Source organism: Anolis carolinensis, chromosome 3 (genome assembly GCF_035594765.1).
Source record: "Anolis carolinensis isolate JA03-04 chromosome 3, rAnoCar3.1.pri, whole genome shotgun sequence".
In the NCBI taxonomy this organism is placed as follows: Eukaryota; Metazoa; Chordata; class Lepidosauria; order Squamata; family Dactyloidae; genus Anolis; species Anolis carolinensis.
In genome coordinates, this window is record NC_085843.1 from 197,360,597 (window position 1) to 197,380,842 (window position 20,246).

Genomic DNA, 20,246 nt, shown 5'->3' on the forward strand with positions numbered 1-20,246 from the left:
TAACAGGAATAAGACTAATACATTTTCATACTAAGTGTAGGCATCTCAACATAAACAGAACAGATGGGATGACTGAGTTAAAAGTAAAACATAAACAAAAGGAATCTCTGGAAGCAAACCATGATGTTCCATTTCTTCAGGGAGCTCATTTATCATAATTTCAAATGATAAAGTGAAACAGAAAAGCTTATCTCTGTTTGTTTCTTGAAGAGGCAGAGACAAAATGTTTTGTGAACGATTACAGTGGATGTTACATGCGGTGAACTAGATGAGGAGAGTTAGTCTGCTATTGACAATTACATCTTGTACCCCAGTGGTAAGGGTCATGTCACTGTTTCCAGACTACGCTTTCCCCTAGCATAAAACAATTTAATTGCTTGTTTCACATTGATTCTACCTAATATGTTACTGGAGAAAGTGTCAAACTAGAATTTGCATGTCACCCCTCCAGATGTATGTGTTGTTCAGCAGAAAGAAAGAGAAAGTGGACAAACATGCTGCTATGACCTGAACATTCGTACATGACATGAAGGAGGGAAGGAAGGAAGGAAAGAGAATGTTTAAGTAATAATTATAAAGATTTTTGATGGACAGAGTGGCTGGGTCCACATATTATGGTGACAAAGGTTGTGGTTTGTTGAATTGTTATGTCTGGATCCACCTGGAAAGCAGAGTTAGGGATTGTGATTTGTTGTTAAAACATAGTTTGTATCTGGTTGCTTCTTCAGTCTTTCACCTTGAGACAGAAGCTTTAAAATAGATGAGAAATAGGCTTGAAATGGAAACAAACTCTTATTTGCAGAATAGCTAATGAATAAAGCTACAAACCATAGCTACCATGAACCATGAGTTAGAATAGGGGTTCTCAAACTATGCTCCGTGGAGCCTTTGGGGCTCAACAAGTGATAGTCAGGGGCTCTGCAGTGCCATGCTGTTTCTTGCCTCTTCCTCTTTCTTCCTCCTCCTCCTGTGAAATGCAGGGAAATTAAAGTTTGGAGCTGTTGAAACAGCGGTGGCGGGGGCAGCAGCATTTTCCAGGGGCACAGACCCTCGCCCCTCCTTCTTTGCTTTCTTATTTCCCACCTGCTGCTCAGGGAGTGCTTTGATTGTGCTTTTCCTGCATGGCAAAAGAGAGTTGAACCCCGAGGCCATACAGTTTAGTTGTTTGTGCAAGTAGAGATGTCACTGCACAAGGAAATGGTAAATACTCATTCTGCAATGACCAATAAAGTAGAATGAAGAATCAACAAATTAGAGCTCTTCTCCCTATCTACAAAGATATTTTCAGGGGACTGAGGACATATGATACCTGCATCTTCCATATCAGAACACTTGCCACAGTGGTTCAGGGCTGAAACAACAATGTGGGAAACAAACTGCATTAAATTGGATATAAATGTGAGAAATAAATAAATAAATGCATTGTAGTGGACAAGCATTTACAGACACAAGTCTGCAAAGACTTGAGTAGGATACTTGAAAATGCTACAGAGCTTCCTCCCTCGACCTAAGCCACAAGGATCTTCTCTTGAAACCTATGGGATGCTCAACAGATTTCAGCATGTTATAGCTACAAATAGATTTGTTAAAAGGCCAGAACACTGTATTGTTAAGCAAATAATATCTGTATGGTGTAAAGGTCAACGTCTCCTTTGGATTTTTCTGACATGGATCAATACTATTAAGATGCAGTAGGCAATCTATGGAACAAAATGGAAACGATATTTCTACATTTTACTGTACTCTCTCTTAACACACCAAAAAATAACACTGTGATTTATTGCCTCCAGATTCTCAATTGTGGGATTTTGGGCAGGCGGTGGGAATACTTCTTTGGCCTGCAAAATCCAGACGATGGTTGGTTCTAGTTTTGATAACCATGGTATTTGCCTCTATATCAGTTTTTTTAGGGCTGCATTCCTAGGACCCTTCCACACTGAGGTATAAAATCCACATTAAACTGGATTGTATGGCAGTGTGGGCTCAAATAATCCAGTTCAAAGCAGATACTGTGGATTTTCTGCCTTGATATTCTGCGTTATATGGCTATGTGAAAGGGCCCCAAGAAAGGGACTTCTGAATGCTCATGAATTGCATTGTAAGATGTGCTTGGGAATACCGCTGTACTGTTAAGACTGCTTGAAGTTCATTTTCAAAAATAAAAGGAAATCTGGATTTAAATTTGCCTGCAAACATTCAAATATTATGTGCATTATCAGTAGGTTCTTAGCTCTCCATCATGGTAGGGGATTATCCACTTAAACCATGTGTTTTTTTCCACCAAAACAGCTTCACCTCCAGAGGACACACTACCATTTATACCACTGTCAATGCCACTTACATTTCTTCATCATCACAAAGGATTTCACTGAAAATGTACAGGCACCCTTGTGCATACTCATGCCCTTCAAGCAAGAATTAATTTATATGATGGGCAAGAAAGTTCCAGTTTTTCAAAAGTCAATGCACCCTTTTCCCCTGGAAAATCTATAATGCCTCTCTTGCCAGCAGATTTATCTGCATATCTAAGTGCCTCCTGGATATTGCCAATCGAAGCAGTAGATAATATCCAAATGCATGTAACGCGGAATCGTATCACTATCGATAGGACAAATCTATAGCAATGTGACTTTATAAAAATGAAACATTTAAAAGTTTCAGTTTTAATTAAGAAAAGACAAACATTGTGTTTTTAAAAAGGACAGAGCGTGCCTATAGAACACTGAACATAGCATTGCCTTGAAGAGAAGCTTGCTCAATACATTTGGCCTTCCGTATCCAGAGATTCTGCATCCATGGATTCAAGAATCTGTGGATCAAAGACTTAAAATATATTTTTAAAATCCCAAAAGCAAACCTTGATTTTCCCAGTTTATATAAGGAGCGTCACTGGGTATTCACGGGGTCTCTTGAAACCAAACCTCAGTGGATATCAAGGACTCACTATAATATTTCAGTAATATGCAGCCCATTCTGAAAGCTCTTCCTTTGCAAGTTGACTAGAGGGAGGGAAGAATAGAATGGAAGGAGACAGGGATGAAAGGAAATAGTATACTGCCAACCATGTGGCTTGAGTTAGTTGATTAGTCCCAATTAGAGTGGATTCTTTGAATCAATTGTTGAATAATGAGTCAACAGGTAGGTCAATCCCACTGAGTCAATGGGTTTACTCTATTTGGGACTAACAGTATAATTATTTCAATGTTTGAACTATCTGAATTATTACAACAATGAAACTCTAGTGGGAATTTTGAGGCCTCAAGATGTTATTTCTACCATCTTAAACCTTTACAAAAAAAAAACCCTCAAACAAAGCTATTAGAAAAGAACATCTACCTGCCTGGGGTTATAAAAAGATATAAATAGACCGAGAAGCAACTTTCTGATCTTATTGTCAGTGTTTTGATAGCTTTGGCTATTAATTCTATTTACAACATGCATAACCCATGTTTTCTAAATAATTAGAGCCTAAGTGGCTTATAGTTAGTAGAATACAATAAAAACCATAATTAAACAAAATCATCCTGCTGCTGAGACTGTTACTGTTACTATTGTATCATCATTACTACACTCTCTTTTAAATAATGCTACATTTCAGATGATGGGAGCCCCCCATGGCACAGCAGGTTAAACCACTGAGCTGTTGAACTTGCTGACCGAAAGGTTGGCAGTTTGAATGCGGGTAGCGGGGTGAGCCCCAGCTTCTGCCAACCTAGCAGTTTGAAAACATGCAAATGTGAGCAGATCAATAGGTATCGCTCCAGCGGGAAGGTAACGGTGCTCCATGCAGTTATGCTGGCCACATGACCCTGGAGGTGTCTACGGACTATTCCAGCTCTTTAGCTTAAAAATGGAGATGAGCACCAACCCCCAGAGTCAGACATGACTAGACTTAACATCAGGGGAAGCCTTTACCTTTACTTACAATATTAGAAACTAAGGCCTCTTCCATACAGTTGTATAAAATCCACATTGAACTGGATTATATGGCAGTGTGGACTCAGATATTTTGGATTATCTGCCTTGATATTCTGGGTTATATGGCTCTGTGGAAGGGCCATAAAACAACAACAGAGATAAACTGAAAGCATTCAGCTTAATTTATCTTGAAGGGTTATTCAAGTTAAGGTAGTAACAATTGCCAGAAGTGCTTTATTTTTAATTATGCCCTAACTTGTTATCTCTGTGATTCCTTTTAGGATCTCCTTGAATGTTTGAAGAATTACTTCTCTGATGGGTGATCAGATGTTTTTGGCCTTCAGCTCACTGATGCTCCTGCCAGTGGTTCTCAACCTGTGGATCCCCAGATGTTTTGGCCTTCAACTCTCAGAAATCCTAACAGCTGCTAAACTGGCTGGGATTTCTGGGAGTTGTAGGCCAAAACACCTGTGGACCCACAAGTTGAGAACCACTGCTCCAGCCAAAGAGCCAATAGTGAGACCTTCTTGGAAATGCTGGGAACCTTTATGAGCCATGAAAGGGAATGGGGGAAGAATAAATGACATAGCATATTGGGAGTGTGGAGGATAGGAAAAAGTTTCAAAACTACAAATTAACATACAGATTAAGTTTAGAACAAATGGTTATGAAGTTTTCTGGTACAATGCCACTGTCCTTGATTAGAAATACAATGTCAGCTGAAAAGTGTCCAAGTTAGTTTCTAGCACTGATGGAAATGCAATTGGTGGCATGATTGCATTCTAATTCAGCAGCAGCTATTAGTTATGTTTGCATAGTTAATGCTATACACTTACATAGTGGCTTTCATCCCAGAAATCTCTGAGTACTAAGCAAACATTACAGTAATTATTTCTGAAAAGTGGGCTAGCCTTTGCATTTTGCAGTTAAGTAAACTGAGGCAAGGTAAATTAACCTCAACTCTTGGAAGGATTCAAATGTTCCCAGAGGACACGGTATTTGGAAAGGGCTACTGGTGATCATCCTTTGTTTGGAAGCAGCTTGGACAGATACAGGTTGTTTTCAAGCCCATGTGAAATTGTCATTAAAGGAGTTGGGCTATGATCCAAGCAGCAAGCATCGGTATGACCTCTATTCATTTTGGTTCAGTTGGAATGGATGACACCTATGGAACACTGAATTACAACTGATATTTATGAGAACTGAGGCTGAATTGGCAAAAATGATTCATGTCTACAATTCTTCAGGTCAAACAAACAAGCTGAGATGTGTTTACGCAATCTTTTTTCATGTTAGGAGCGACTTGAGAAACTGCAAGTCACTTTTGGTGTGAGAGAACTGGCTGTCTGCATGGACGTTACCCAGGGAACGCCCAAATGTTTTACCATCCTGTGGAAGGCTTCTCTCATGTCCCTGTGTGGGAAGCTAGAGCTGACAGACAGGAGCTCACCCCGCTCCCTGGATTCGAGCCACCGGCCTTTCGGTCAGCAGTTCTGCCGGCACAAGGGTTTAACCCATTGCGCCACTGGGGGCTTCATGATGGGAAATGATTACTAAAAATAAAAGATTTAATGTGCAGGGACAAAGTAAAACCAGAATAATTTATCTGGTACTAAATGAGAGATAGAATTTGCTGCAGAACTAATGGGCACAGAAGGCCTGCCTTCTCCAAATATCATATGCTATTGATTTGCGATTGTGGATAATTATCTAGAGAGTGAATAAATATCTAGAGAGAATGGATAGATACCGGTAGTTAGAATGTGGACAAATGTAATAGAAAGAGACAGAGGGAGAGAGAGAAAAAAATCTATAGAAATGTCTTGAGGATAACTGTCAAGAGAACAACCAGAAGCTACAGCTCACCTTGCCCCCAGAGTGTGATGCATTGCTGTTCATGGGTTTGGCACATGCCATTATAGCAGTATCCGTCCACCCTGTGGCAGGAATGTCCGTCATGCAAGTAAACATTGGCTGGGCAGTGAGGGCTGCCTCCAGTGCAGAATTCGGGAAGGTCACAGGAATTACTGGCATCCCTGCATAAGATGCCCGCTGGCTTCAGCTGCAGGAAGAATGAAGTGATTGCAATTCCAATCAATAAAACGTACCGCACAGTGAAATTTATGCTGCAGACTAATGCTCCCCCTTCACATCTCCCTAAGACTCTGCACCAAGTTTCCATTAAGCACAGTGTAAAGGTGACATGGCATTTTATATGCATCTGTTTGATATACTGCACAGTTGTTTACGATATACTTCCAAAGGGCCTCCTTCACTCCTCTCAAAGGAACGTGCAAGCACAAGGCTTCTGACACACTGTGCATACAGAAACACACAGCTCAAACCCTCAAATGACTCTACAATGGTGGTGCTATTTAAGTGTACATAAAATTTTAAGGCTTGTTTTAATATTATCAATAGAAGAATAAAATAAAAATACACATTGTGGGGAAAAGCTGTGAGGTGTTGAATTGAATTTTTTGAAAGTTGGAAAAAATATTCATAGCTACAGCTGTAGGCAAGGTATCAGCGACTTCTTCAGCACATAAGATCCCCTTGGAAAGGCATCACAACTAATGATGGAGCCCTGCCCACCTTCAAAAGAGAAATGGGCCGAAACTAACAAAATGAAGTTCAACAGGGACAAATGTAAGATACTTCACTTCGGCAGAAAAAATGGAAATCAAAGATACAGAATGGGGGACGCCTGGCTTGACAGCAGTGTGTGCGAAAAAGACCTTGGAGTCCTCGTGGACAACAAGTTAAACATGAGCCAACAATGTGATGCGGCTGCTAAAAAAGCCAATGGGATTCTGGCCTGCATCAATAGGGGAATAGCGTCTAGATCCAGGTAAGTTATGCTCCCCCTCTATTCTGCCTTGGTCAGACCACACCTGGAATACTGTGTCCAATTTTGGGCACCACAGTTGAAGGGAGATGTTGACAAGCTGGAAAGCGTCCAGAGGAGGGCGACTAAAATGATTAAGGGTCTGGAGAACAAGCCCTATGAGGAGCGGCTTAAAGAGCTGGGCATGTTTAGCCTGCAGAAGAGAAGGCTGAGAGGAGACATGATAGCCATGTACAAATACGTGAAGGGAAGTCATAGGGAGGAGGGAGCAAGCTTGTTTTCTGCTGCCCTGCAGACTAGGACACGGAACAATGGCTTCAAACTACAGGAAAGGAGATTCCACCTGAACATCAGGAAGAACTTCCTCACTGTGAGAGCTGTTCGACAGTGGAACTCTCTCCCCGGGGCCGTGGTGGAGGCTCCTTCTTTGGAGGCTTTTAAGCAGAGGCTGGATGGCCATCTGTCGGGGGTGCTTTGAATGCGATTTCCTGCTTCTTAGCAGGGGGTTGGACTGGATGGCCCATGTGGTCTCTTCCAACTCTACTATTCTATGATTCTATGAAAACATAAAGAAAATTCACCATGCAGTTTTCACAGCAAAGTCCATGGGCGCAAAAGGCTCCTGATCTTAAAGTGCAGGTAGTAGCATTACAACACTGGTTCGTACATTCCTATAAGAAAGAGACAATACATGAGAGAGCAACATTAAATAGCGCTGAATTCAGAAGTCAACCTGATTTTATACTTTATACCAGAGGTGGTCAAACTGCTCAAGAGTTCTCCAAATCCAACCCAACATATATATTTTTTTAGTTGGCAAATGCTTCCCTGTGCTCTCTAGGGTCCCATACAAAGTTTTTTTTTAAAAGATTTTTGTTTTCTTAGCCTGTTTAGGGCATCAAAGACGTACTCTCCCCACAACATCCTTTTGTTGCATGCTACATTTTCGCCGTAGATTCTTAGAAACCCACTTTTTAGGGGAAGGGGTTTTAAAAGTGTGCTGCTCTGATTTTGTTTTGTTTTATTAATATTGAATTTTGTTGTTATGTTCCTTCAAGTCACCTCTAATTTATGGTAAGATTTATTCAGAGGAGGATTGCCATCACCTTCATCTAAGACTGAGAGAATATGATTTGCCCAGGTGGGTTTCCAGGACTGTTTCTAACTATTCCATTTATCTGCTCTTTCCAAGCATTCTAGCTGTCCAAAGAACAGCTGTAGCTGTCTTTTCTCAAGCTGTCACATTCCCATGAGTTGAGAGTTGTTCTAAGGGTACATCTATACCGTAGACAGAATGCAGTGCGACACCATTTTACCAGCCGTAACTGAGTGTTATGAGAACTATAGTTTTACTTTATTTTTATATTAATTTATTTGCCACACTTGTACCCCTGAAGGGGACTCAGAGCAGCCTTACAAAGGCAACAATTCGATGCCGATGTATACATATCGGTAAATAAACAACGCATTGAAAATAGTAAAAGATAAAGGTTTCCCCCGACATTAAGTCTGGTCGTATCTAACTCTTGGGGCTGGTGCTCATTTCCATTTCTAAGCCAAGGAGCTGGCATTGTCCATACACATCTCCAAGGTCATGTGGCCAGCATGGAGTGTTGTTACCTTCCCACCTATTGATCTACTCACATTTGCATGTTTTCGAACCGCTGGGTTGGCAGAAGCTAGGGCTAAGTGCGGGAGCTCACCCCACTCTCCAGATTTGAGCCGCCGACCTTTTGGTCAGCAAGTTCAGCAGCTCAACAGTTTAATCCACTGCGCCACTGGAGGCATATTGACATTAAAACATCATTTAAAATTACGTAATCCAAGTCATACTCCAGGGCCATTCCATGGTTTTTAGACTTCTCTGCCAAAGAGTGCTAGTGCCTCACAAAACTACACATTCCAGGATTCCATAGCATTGAGTCATGGTAGTTAAAGTGGTGTCAAACTTCATTAATTCCACAATGTAAATGCACACCAAAAGCCTTTATGCCTTTCTAAGTTCTAACCATTTGACATATCTAAACAATTTCACACTGACTGTAAATTTGCCAGATGCCCCGTGAGCCTTCAGAAGTATGAACTTGGACAAAGTTATCGCTATTTTATAACTGTAAGATTCTGCTCAAAATGACTTTATGTTATTAAGATTGCTATTTCCTGCTGCTTTTGTGAAGTCTGCTGTTGACATAATTGTTCTATGTTCACAGGGCATTAAACGACAATTTTCTCTCTTTACTGGGATATTTTTACGTTTTTTAAAACTGCTATCATATTGTTGTTAATCCCTTTTTTTTAAAAAAAGAGAAAATCTGAGCTTAACACACCATGTCACTTGCCATTTTCTTCGGCTTAATTCTAAAGCCATGTAACCACTCGGAGCACAGGTGTGAATTTATGTCTGGATTCTCACTCATATAGCTATATATGTGGCTAAAATGTGCACATAGAAAACCAAATCTTATGGAGAAGGCTAGGCTAGAAGACTTCTGCCTGATATTTAGTTTTCTCAGTGAGAACTATGTCTTTGTGAATTTCTTCTAGAACTTTATCACCCCCTCTGAATTGCTTCCAATTTATCTTGTACTGATCAGAAGTGGCATACTACTTAAATGAGATCTAATCTCTAGGCTGAGCAGGGTCCTACTATAGTTTCATGAGTATTAGAAAGGATGCTGCTCTTAATACAGCTTGAAAGAACATTAGCCTTTCTTGCCACAGCATAACACTGTGGAGTTTGTTAATATCTACTATAACCTTCAGATGTCCCTTACCAAAACAACCAGATTAGTTATTATCTTCTATCTTTTTCATTATTTATATATTATATAACACCATTAACTTACAAACTACTTTGCAGAACTTCCTATGTTAAATGTGAGTGTCCACAATGAGCTCACAATCTCAATTTAGCTTATGGGTTCTTCTTCTTCTCTAGGTGTAATCTTTTCTATTTTGTCTGATATAATTTCTTTTTCTTGGTATCTATTTCCCATACGGAGTCCTTCTCCCCCTAATCTTTTGTTCAAATGCAGTGAATCTGCTATTTATTCTTGATGAAAGAAAGATAAATGCAGAATGTACTCTTCACATATCTAAAAGGTCAAAAAGAATTGTAATCAGGATGGGTGGAGTAATCTTGTTTCATTCCATTAATAATTTGTAGGAAGTGGAACAAATTCATTTTGTTCAATCCAAACATTGTGGAGAATCTGGAATGTCTTTGATTATTGACTACACAAACAACCTCTCTGCCAATATCTGAGCCATTGTTTGAGTTCCCCTTGCTAGTGAATGCACATATCTCCAAAAGTCTGAGATGGCAAGGTGATGATAATTTGTGTTGTTGTTCCTGGTACCAACAGCACTGCTGACCTTAGATTGTCAGAAAGGAAGAAGGATTTGTGCCTAAGGCATCACCTGAAGTGATATGATCCAAACTCTGCTGATAAGCAAGATTTTCCAGGTCAGAGCCAGGAAAATGTCCATGAACACAATGTAGGCCCTCCATTTCGTAGAGCTTAGTAGTGCAGAAACCCATGGAAGTGGGAAAGAAGTGAATTAAAACCTTTTTTTAAACCCGAGAGAATATTTCTTTGAGAATTGCCTGATTATCAAGATCAGAAGTGAATCACAGAACCCTATTGACCATAGAACTCTGGTAATTGACTACAGAATTGTGCTAGAGGACCTAGAAATTCATAGAAAGGTCTTTTCTACAGGAATCCCTGGGTCCTCCAACATGACTTTATAACCCTTTGCTTGGTAATGTAAAGAAAAATCTGGATTAACATTTTACAAAGATGACAGACATTAGTAAAATGGATGTCTGAACGCATCTCCCTCTATGAACTACTGCGGAGATTAAGATCTTCTGGGGAGGCCCTGTTCTCGATCCCGCCACTGTCACAGGCGCGATTGGCAGTGACGAGAGAGAGGGCCTTCTCAGTGACTGCCCCTCAGCTATGGAACTTCCTCCCTGGCGAGATAGATCAGCCCCCTCTGTCCTGTCCTTTAGAAAGATGGTAAGACCTGGCTGTGGGACCAAGCCTTTGGGGCAGTGCAATGAGGCAATAATAGGAAACCTACTCCGCTGGCCAGAGTCAGTATGGTGTCCTGAGTTGGTTTAAACAGCTGATTTTAAAGTAGATATAACTGATTTTAATGTTTAATGTTTTAATGTTTGTGTATATATATAATTATTTTATGTTCCGGCATGGAATGCTCCGCCCTTTGGGGTGAGATAGGCGGAATATAAATGTTTTAAATAAATACATACATACATGAAACAGAACTCATTGGCCCATCTTGTTTTTCGATTCTATGACTTCTTGTAACAGATACAGTCTTGCTTAGAATAGTATATAGAACAGTGGTTCCCAAACATACTTGGCCTAGAAAAAATATTACTCAGCGCCCCCTGGAAAGGGGGGCATAGCTTAGAGGGGTGGACGTGACTCCTGCTCAAGAGGGTGGGGCTGAGCCTCTCCCCTAATCCAAGATGCAAGGTGGGGAGGGGGAGGGGGAGGTGGGCAGGGCCACAAATGAGCGGCCAGGATTGGGATGGGAGGAGTTACGAGCTCTGAGGCAGGGCTGAGCTTCTATTCCTGTCCTGCGGGGCCTGCCAGGACACAGGGGGCAAGGCTAGAGGAGGGGGCATGACCTCTTCCCAAGTGCCTGATGGGGCTGAACCCCTATACCCTGCCCCATGTTCTAACAAGCATCACAGGGGGGTATACAGAGGCTCAGCCCTGTCCCGTGCTCTTGGGAAGAGGCCCACCCCCTTCCCTAGCTCCGCCCTCTGTGTCCCAACAAGCACCTCAGGAGAGGATAGATTCTCAGCCCTGTCTCGGGCTCTTGGGAAGAAGTCATGGCCACTCCTCTAGCTCCACCCCATGTCCTAACAGGCGCCTCAGGTACTCAGCCCTGTCTCTGGCACTTGGTAAGAGGCCCCGCCCCTCCCCTGGCCCCTCCCCCAAATGCGCCTGTGGCCATCACCGCCCCCTGGATCGCTGCAGAGCCCACCAGGGGGCGGTAGCGCCCACTTTGGGAATCACTGATATAGAACATGGAAGTCCAGAGTGCATATAAATCTACACACACAGGTGTTACAAGTCCTTATAAAGACAATCAATTTGTCCATAAATTTATATTTTAAGTCCTTGAATTACTGCTAAACTGTATTAGCATGGTCTCTCAGAATTTGTCATCACTGCCTACTATATTAACACTATATTTTGTATCTAAGACAAAATGCAAATCTGATGCCATTTTGCTCAGCCTAATGTTTTTATGTGCCTTCAACTTAATTGTATGGCTATTCTATCCTAGCATTTTCTTGGCAAGATTTATTCAGAAGGGGTTTGCCATTCCCTTTCTCTAAGCTAGAGAGAGACTATCAACCTAATCAGATGGGAAAAATTGACTGTTGTACACTGGTTCAGAATCTATGCAAGTTAGAACTGTATAAAATGGCACTGCTGTAATGCAATGCCCTCATCCACCATCTATGTGGAATTATTTCAGTGAATTTGCCTAAAGGCCTGGCTTCTGCTATTTGTTGTGTACTCTTACAGATGTTTGGCTGTATTTTGCGATATGGAGAGAAATAGTACATTTGGAACAAAAAAGATCACCAGTGTTGCTTCTAATGAATATATTCAGCACTCATATTGTTCAGTTTAAAAGCATGCTTCTCACCACTCAGAAGGTTATAAAAACTTCATGGGCCTGATATCAGCCAGCATGAGTTTTAAGATCTTCAGTTGAGGGCTTCCCTCAATCCCACCACTTTTTCAGTCACACTTGGTGAGATGTGTGAGAGAGCCTTCTTTATGGCTGCTCGCAGATTGTAAAAATCCCTTCTACGGGAGGTCCAACAGGACCCTTTCCTGCTCTCTTTCTGCTGCAAAGTGAAGAAATTTTTATTTAGTAGGATCTTTGAATTTAATTATGGAGCAGTAAGGTGTGTGTATATAAGTGGTACATATACTGTTTTTTAAAAAAACGACTGAAACTATGTTTTAAGGTTTTTTAAAAAACTGCATTTAATGATGTTCTTAATAACAGTGATATTTAATTGCCTTTTAACGATATCCTTTTATTGCAAGCCATCTTGAATTTTTAGAGAAAGGTGTGGTATAAATCCAATTCATAAATGAATCTTAACTGTAGATTGAGTCAATAAGAGGTCTGAGAAAACACTGGACTTGTTTCTAAGGTTATAGTCAATATGGCAAGTGAAATGAGAGATATCCAAAAAGAGTTCCTTTAAAGACTGATCAGGTAATAATGAATCAAGCTGCTATTCCACACTGTTAACTTTGTTTACCTTAACAAACAGGTAGACACAGACAAATAAGGGAAAATAACTAGGTCAAAAGATGATCAAATTTATTATTCATTTATTACCTTCTAAAGGGCCTTAAAGAAGCAGCTATGGCTAAATACTGCTGCTCACTCTTGTAGTACAAGAAGAAGAGAAAGTCAACATTGCCAAGGCTTGCTTCTTTTAAATCAAGAAGCAGAGATGCCAAAAATTAATAAAAAATATAAAAATAAAGAATTATTGCCTCCTAAAAATCTAATGTACAGCCTGACTAAGTAAAATCCAGGAGGAACACTACTGGATTTTATGAGATGCAGAAAAGAGAAAATGTGAGTTAATTGGAATTCTAATTTCGGGCCAAAAGCTGAAGGGTTAGGACTTTCCCCAATATAACAAAAGAATTTATTTTATTTTATTATTTTAAATTATTTTATTTACTGAACTCTCATAAAGGAATATGCCCAGTTCACTATGTTTCAGACAAACATACAATGAACCACCAGAGGAAAACAAACAAACAAACAACAAAACACCTACAGAGCCTTATTCTGAGACAATATTTAAATAAGCTAAAAATCTCGAATGGCTTTATGAAAAACCACAGGTCAACAAGAACATCATTGTGTACTTCTTAGTCACAGGGGAATAGCTCTTTATTTGATATCCAGAGTTACTACGTCGAACAATTTTTCTTATAGATGGTGATGTAAGTAGTCAGGGAAAGTACAAGAAGTGGCAATTTTCTGCCAAAGATTACACATTGTTAGTACTTACAACTCAAATAGCAAAAACAAACAAGCATAACAACAACAACAACAACAACAACTTTATTTGTAACTCACCACCATCTCCCAAAAAGGGATTAGGGGTGGCTTACAAAACTACAAATAGTGCCATAAAACACATAAAATACAGCCATGTGCAAAGCAGAACAGTATCAATTAATATAAAATAGCACAACACATTACAAAAATAATCATGTGTGATAAAAGTTCTGACATCATTGGATATTATATCCTTGGATGCAATGCATTGCAAGTTGAGTTTCTGCATCCCAAAGGGGAATTACATTTTTTCAGTTGGTTCTTTAGTTTGCTAGCCTTCTAATTTCCCCTTATTAGCGAAGGCAATTCCCCTTGAATCTTTCTCTAATTCAGTTTGTACTATGGCACTGTAAATGAAGACTATTGTGTTGGAAAGTTCTAGGCTATTAAATCTCTTCTGCTTTGTGATTTGTGAAATGTCTTCCAAAATGATGACATGGCTATCAGACGTTGGACACATTACAAGTTGACATGACCACTGGAAAAGATGATAATGTTCAGATAAACTGGAGATTGTAGGAAAAGAGGAAGATTTCTTTACAGATGGATTGATTCAATCAAGGAAGCCACTGTTCTGAATTTGCAAGACTTGAGCAGGGTTATTAATCATTTTTATTTTTATTTGGATGGACCAAGCCCTTATTTGCCTCCCCTCGGTTATACTCCCATAAAACAGTTTCTATACTGCAGTATGAATGCTAAACCAAGTGAATATAGCCAAAGTGCATCTAATTTAGCCTTTTCTTTATAACTGTGTCCTGTCAAATGTTCACAAGGAGGACAACATTTCCCTATTTCCTCCTTTTTTATTTTTTTAATCATCTGAACAGCTCGGATTTAGCAACAGCCAACAAGTTTCTCCATCTTATCTTCTGGGAGTGAGGCTTTTCCCCAGGGGAACTTGTGTAGAGAGAGCACAAGCAACTTTAAAAAAATTAATGTGTGAGTACAGACATCTCACCACACATAGTAGAATTTTCTTCTAAGGCAGCACTTCATTCCAATTCTAATAGTTAATAAAATGGCTTTTGTATGCAAGTCTCAGAAAAAGTTGCACTCAGAACAACCTGATGCCTTCAAGGATTAAAGTGGTATTGACGTGTGGATTCTAGTCTAAATTACTGAGCTAATGTAATATTAACTAATGTAATGGATTTGCTGGTACCACAGATTACAGTAGAAGATTGGGACTAAAATCAATCACACTTGAGTCACAATTTTCCAAGGCATTTAACAAAACAAAGGAAGAAGCCGCAGGTCAAACTGCTTCGTGGCAATATTAAGTGACTTTTACTTTAGAAGGTATTAGCAACATTCAGCTTTGAAATAAGATGGAAGAGTTGGAATGACTTTGCCAGTTTTTGGCAATGACTTTGCCAGTCTTAGTTTTTAAACAAGGAGACAAACTTGTCTCCAATTTTTGCTGCCTAGAAGGATGAGTGAACTGTCAGGAAATCTTTACGACTGGGATCAATTCAATAAACTGTATGAAAAATCTAGAAAAAAACTTCTTCTTTTGTGTGTCTCAGTCTATTTTGTATGCAGTGCTATATTTACTAGGGAAGAGAAATCCATCATTTTCGATATATTTAGTCCTGGATATCTGGGAGAAAATCTGTATCAACAAAAGATGCCAGTTCTTAAACAAAGGAAGGGTATCTTATCAGGTATTTTTTGTAGTGCTAGCAAATCTAATTATTATTATTATTATTATTTTTAAACTAACTTAAAAGACAGTCAGTTTTGGGCAGCATACTAGTCTTGGGCAAACAGAGGAAATGGCAAGGGGATATTGACATAATTGTTGTCCTCTTTCCAAGTGTATCACTGTGCAAGCTTCAGCATAAACTTTCTCAGAGAATACGCCTCATCACAAAAGGTTCACTCAGCCTTTACGCTTTCACATGTACAACAGCAACAACAACATTTATTACGGTCCATAGACCCATCAGAAAACGAACAGTCATTTTGAATTCTCCCATCCCATCTCCCAATTAGTCACCAGATACCATCCATGATCTGGGAAAGCTATTTTAGAGGCTGCAACATGTAAGATTTCCAAGGGAATCACATCTATTTATGAAGATAATTGGAAAGAGAATGCAGTAGGATCTTATCACGAATCCCCGTTGGGGAGATGGTGGCGGGGTATAAATAAAGGGTTTTTTATTATTATATTATATTATTATTTTGTGGTCTGAGGTTAAAAAATGAGATAGTGTCCTTTCCTTTACCAAAGCTGACATTGTAAGGGAGAGAAGAGAAATTTTCATGCAAAAAGAGTTATAACACAATGGCATGTACAAATGGAGGAAAATAGGGTACACAAAGGCCTGTACTTAAGAGATGAAGTATAAAGATGAGCCTCAAAAGGATACGTTAAGAGAGGGATGTGTAGAGAGTACTATAAGATGGAAAGGTTGGATAAAAATAGGAAAAAATAGAGATGGAACGAACAGTCATTTTGGACAACAGAGGAATAGAGAGAGATATATATATAGAGGATATACAGAGAAAGAGAAATTCGCAGCCTATGGGATATAAACAAAAATATCAGTAAATAGAAATTGGGAATGGAGAGGAAACAAGACTAGCAGACATCTGAGATGCAGAGGAGAGGAGAGATGGCATTCCCTTCAAGCAGCAAGAGAAGAGCCAAAAATATCCAATGTCCTTGCTTCCTACAGAACAGAAAGAACAGCCCCTAAACAAAATAGTCTCCAAAGAGTAGAAGAAGAGACTTCTAGTGACTAGTCACCAGGGCCGTAGCCAGAAAATTTTTTCGGGGGGGGGGGGGGGGGGTTAAACCCCTTGCACACACCCCTCCCCGCTACAAACCTGTCAATATCTGCTTGAGATAGTGCCTGGAGGGACTCTTAATGTTTTGTGCTCATAGACTTAGCATGGGGATTTGGTTAACCAGTTAAAATTCATGAGTAAACCAGGTTTTTTTTATAACCTGAAAAATTTCGGGGGGGTGGGGTTTGAACCCCTAAAACCGCCCCCTCACTACAGGCCTGCTAGTCACCATTGGCAAACACTGAAGGAATACAGTTATTTTGCAATCCTGGCCCAAAAAGGTCTTTCAGGAATCAGGACTACCTAGATAACACTACCCTAAACAATCACGTTATGCTCTGTTCCCTCTTATGCAATTTGTTTCATAAAAGTAGACAGAACATATTGTAAAGAACACAAATAACTTTCTGGCCTTGCATCACACATTTTAATGCAAATATTAAGACACAAATAGTGTTCAATTCAGCAAGTATTGCAGAATGCCATGCCACAGTCCACTTCAAAAAGGGTCATGACATGCAGCTGTTAATAAAATGCTGTAGTATATTAAAAGCCGCATGTTAAATTCATAAAATATGTAGTGGTTTATTTGGATGATTTTAAAGTGATTTTCATTGTGGAATTTAACTCTACTGGGACACACATCTGCAGGACCTGTCTTCCACGTCATCTCCACTCTCTCCAGGTACAATTAAAGAGTGACATTGCTTTGGGGATTTTTAGCACAGCAGCAACAGCAGTGACTAAAAGAGGAGGTTAACTGCTTTCCGTTAAGTCCTCGGCCAGACCCAGAAGCTAAATGTCTCCTCATCTTGGTACTCAGAGAGACACACCTGGCTCTTTCATTAGGCAAAGTGACGTAGCTAGCCACCTCAAGTAGCAGAATGAGGGGAGCAGTGGATCAATGAAGCCTGCAGGTTTTTCGAAAAAACTCCATAGCTGTTTAACATTTAGATAAATTATCAAATAATTCCATGACTGAAGAACAATATGGCTTCTTGTTCTAGCCTAGATTGAACATACAGCCTGTACTTCAAGCAATGGTGAATTCCTACCTCAAGTTCACCACAGTCACATTCTTCTCCTTCTTCTACGTAGCCGTTCCCACACTTTGGGTCACCAAAGGATTCCTTTACCTCTGGCAGATTGAACAGACACATCCCCACTCCTTTTTCCAAACTGTTTTCCAGGTCTTTCTTGCTGCAGCTGCTGAACATCATGGGAAAAGGGTAACTGAGGGTGGATGGGTTAGGATGGGGGAGGGAATGAGAGAAAAACTGCTATTATCACAGATTCTGAAGTTTTAATTCAGTTGGGACAAGGCTGTTCATAACTTAACAATGTTAATAATGCTCCACAGCTTCATCATAATGTGTTGCAAGATATAAAACAAAGGCAGCAAAAATGTAAGCACTCCTATGCAAACTGTAGGAAATGGCCCCTTCCATATGGATTCCAGTGATCATTACAGCAATAATGAATTAAGGTAAAGAGATTAAGTAAAATTAAGCCCAGAGCTTTGGTGGAAGTCTTCCATGTTCTGGGTGGAGCATCCTAGGACGCTTGCAGCACAGTTTATCTACAGAGCCCCACCGGAAGTGTGTGTGTGCCATGTGACAGGCGTCATGGGGCTCCGGAGGTGAATTGTACTGCAAGCATCCTAGGAAAATTGTGACTCAAGTGTGAGGACCCATGTGACGAAGTCATAAGAATTCATGAGGCAGACAGAAGCAGGTAATTTGGAGGCAGCATGAAGCAAATGTCTGGGAAGAAAAGGAAAGGAAAAACCAGTCCCAGTGTCCAGACAGGTTCTGCTATTTTGTGTTTCTCATATGTCCATCCACTAGCTGCTTACACTCTGAGAGTGGGGTGGGCAGACAAAATCCAAAATACTCCAAAATCTGATATTGTGCAAATATTGTGCATACAATTACCTTCTGGCTACATATATAAGATGTCTATAAAGTATCAATGAATTTCATGTTTAGACTTGAGTCCCATCTCCAAGATACCTCATATATCAGTGTATGTGTGCGTGCACATGTAGGGTTAGTGGAGATGAGGGGCAGGGTTTCCCCTACCCCAAATTCTCAGAGAGAAGCAAATGGCTTGTGTGTTTTTCCTCATCAACAGCTATTACCATCTTGGTCACACATGTCCTGTGGAAAGTTGGAGGATATATATATGACCTTTCAGATAACTTGGACCTGAACTGTATATATGCAAATATAAATATTCCAAAATGCAAAAAAAAAGTCCAAAACACTTCTGATCTCAGGCATTTTAGACAAGAAATACGCAACCTACATTTGAAAAGCACTGTACACATTGCTTCTGTGAACCTAATATGCCATGTAACCCTTTATCTTTTTATAAGCTCTCTCGTTGGAAGTTTGGCACTTGTTAATTTTGAGTCTAATTTATTTTAAACCCTCTCAGCTCCATTAAGTTGAACATCAGTCGTACATAGATGGTTGCAAGGACATCATACCATGGACTCTAGAATGGAGGCCAAAGTCCATTCTCGAGCTCTTTGGGGACATTCCTTGTGAGTACATGACATTATCTGGATCACAACCATCTGGCAAATAAAAGGCATTCTGTCTCCCCCCAACCCCCGGGCCCTTGAACTTCCTCTTTGCATTCAAGCTGCAATTCCACACTAGGGTAGGGAGAAGTCCAACTTGATAATGAATGGGCTTTGTGCCCTGAATATCTTCCACCCGTCACATATTATTAAAGGCAGGATGCAATCTTAGACAGATAAGATAACAGGGAGATATCCCAAGCTTCTAAATTAGGAAGTATACTGATTTCTTATATTGCAAATCAGGAAGGATCCAAGGTGGTTCAGAGTTGTCAAGCTAGTAATGGATATTTTTAGTAAAAGAAAAAGAATTATCTGGCATTCTAACAGGCCATACATATTAAAATATTTCTGAAGCAACAAATATATGTAAATTTGTTCTTATAAATGTCACTTTAAAATATGGTTTAATTCACTCCTGTTTCTAATTACCTTGCTCTGATTATTCTTACTTAAAAGAGCCTCTTCCATATCACAGGCCTGGGACTTGCTTCTTTTCAATAACACTGTAATATTATCATTACTTGTTATTTTAGAACAGCCATTAATATTTGTCACACCACTTTTTTAGAGATCTTCTACACTGACCAAAATTTGTATGAAATCGGCTTTTTCAGAATGCATGTTAATTATTACGGCCACCATTAACATGCAGATCCACTCCTGTTTAAAAATTGTACATGCTTTTCTATGGGGTAGCAGATGCATTAGTCCATGCTGGTGACCACAGAGTGTCATTATAAACCAAAACAGTTCTTCCCATTTCCCAAAAAATTTTCAAGCTGTTTCCTATTTTGAAGGAACAGTCATTCAACTTCTGGCTTTTCCTGTGCTTGACACTGATTTCCTCATTTGACATCAGTGGCACATTCTCTGTTTACTAAAGAAAGTATAAAGCTGTTGAAAACATTTTGTCTTGGAGCAAATAACCCCAAGGTAAAC

At 39.9% G+C, this 20,246-nt stretch overlaps 1 protein-coding gene across 3 annotated transcripts in view; it reads right to left on the bottom strand.

Moving 5' to 3' along the window:
• Window positions 1-20,246, bottom strand: part of adam12 (ADAM metallopeptidase domain 12) — a 355,264-nt gene that overhangs the window by 53,505 nt on the left and 281,513 nt on the right. For all 3 annotated transcript variants that reach the window (XM_008106757.3, XM_062976054.1, XM_062976055.1), the window contains exons 12-14: window positions 17,773-17,950; window positions 7,348-7,437; window positions 5,785-5,980 (exon numbers count right to left, since the gene is read on the bottom strand). In XM_008106757.3, the coding sequence (XP_008104964.1) occupies window positions 5,785-5,980; window positions 7,348-7,437; window positions 17,773-17,950 (464 nt within the window). The remainder of the gene's footprint in view (window positions 1-5,784; window positions 5,981-7,347; window positions 7,438-17,772; window positions 17,951-20,246) is intronic.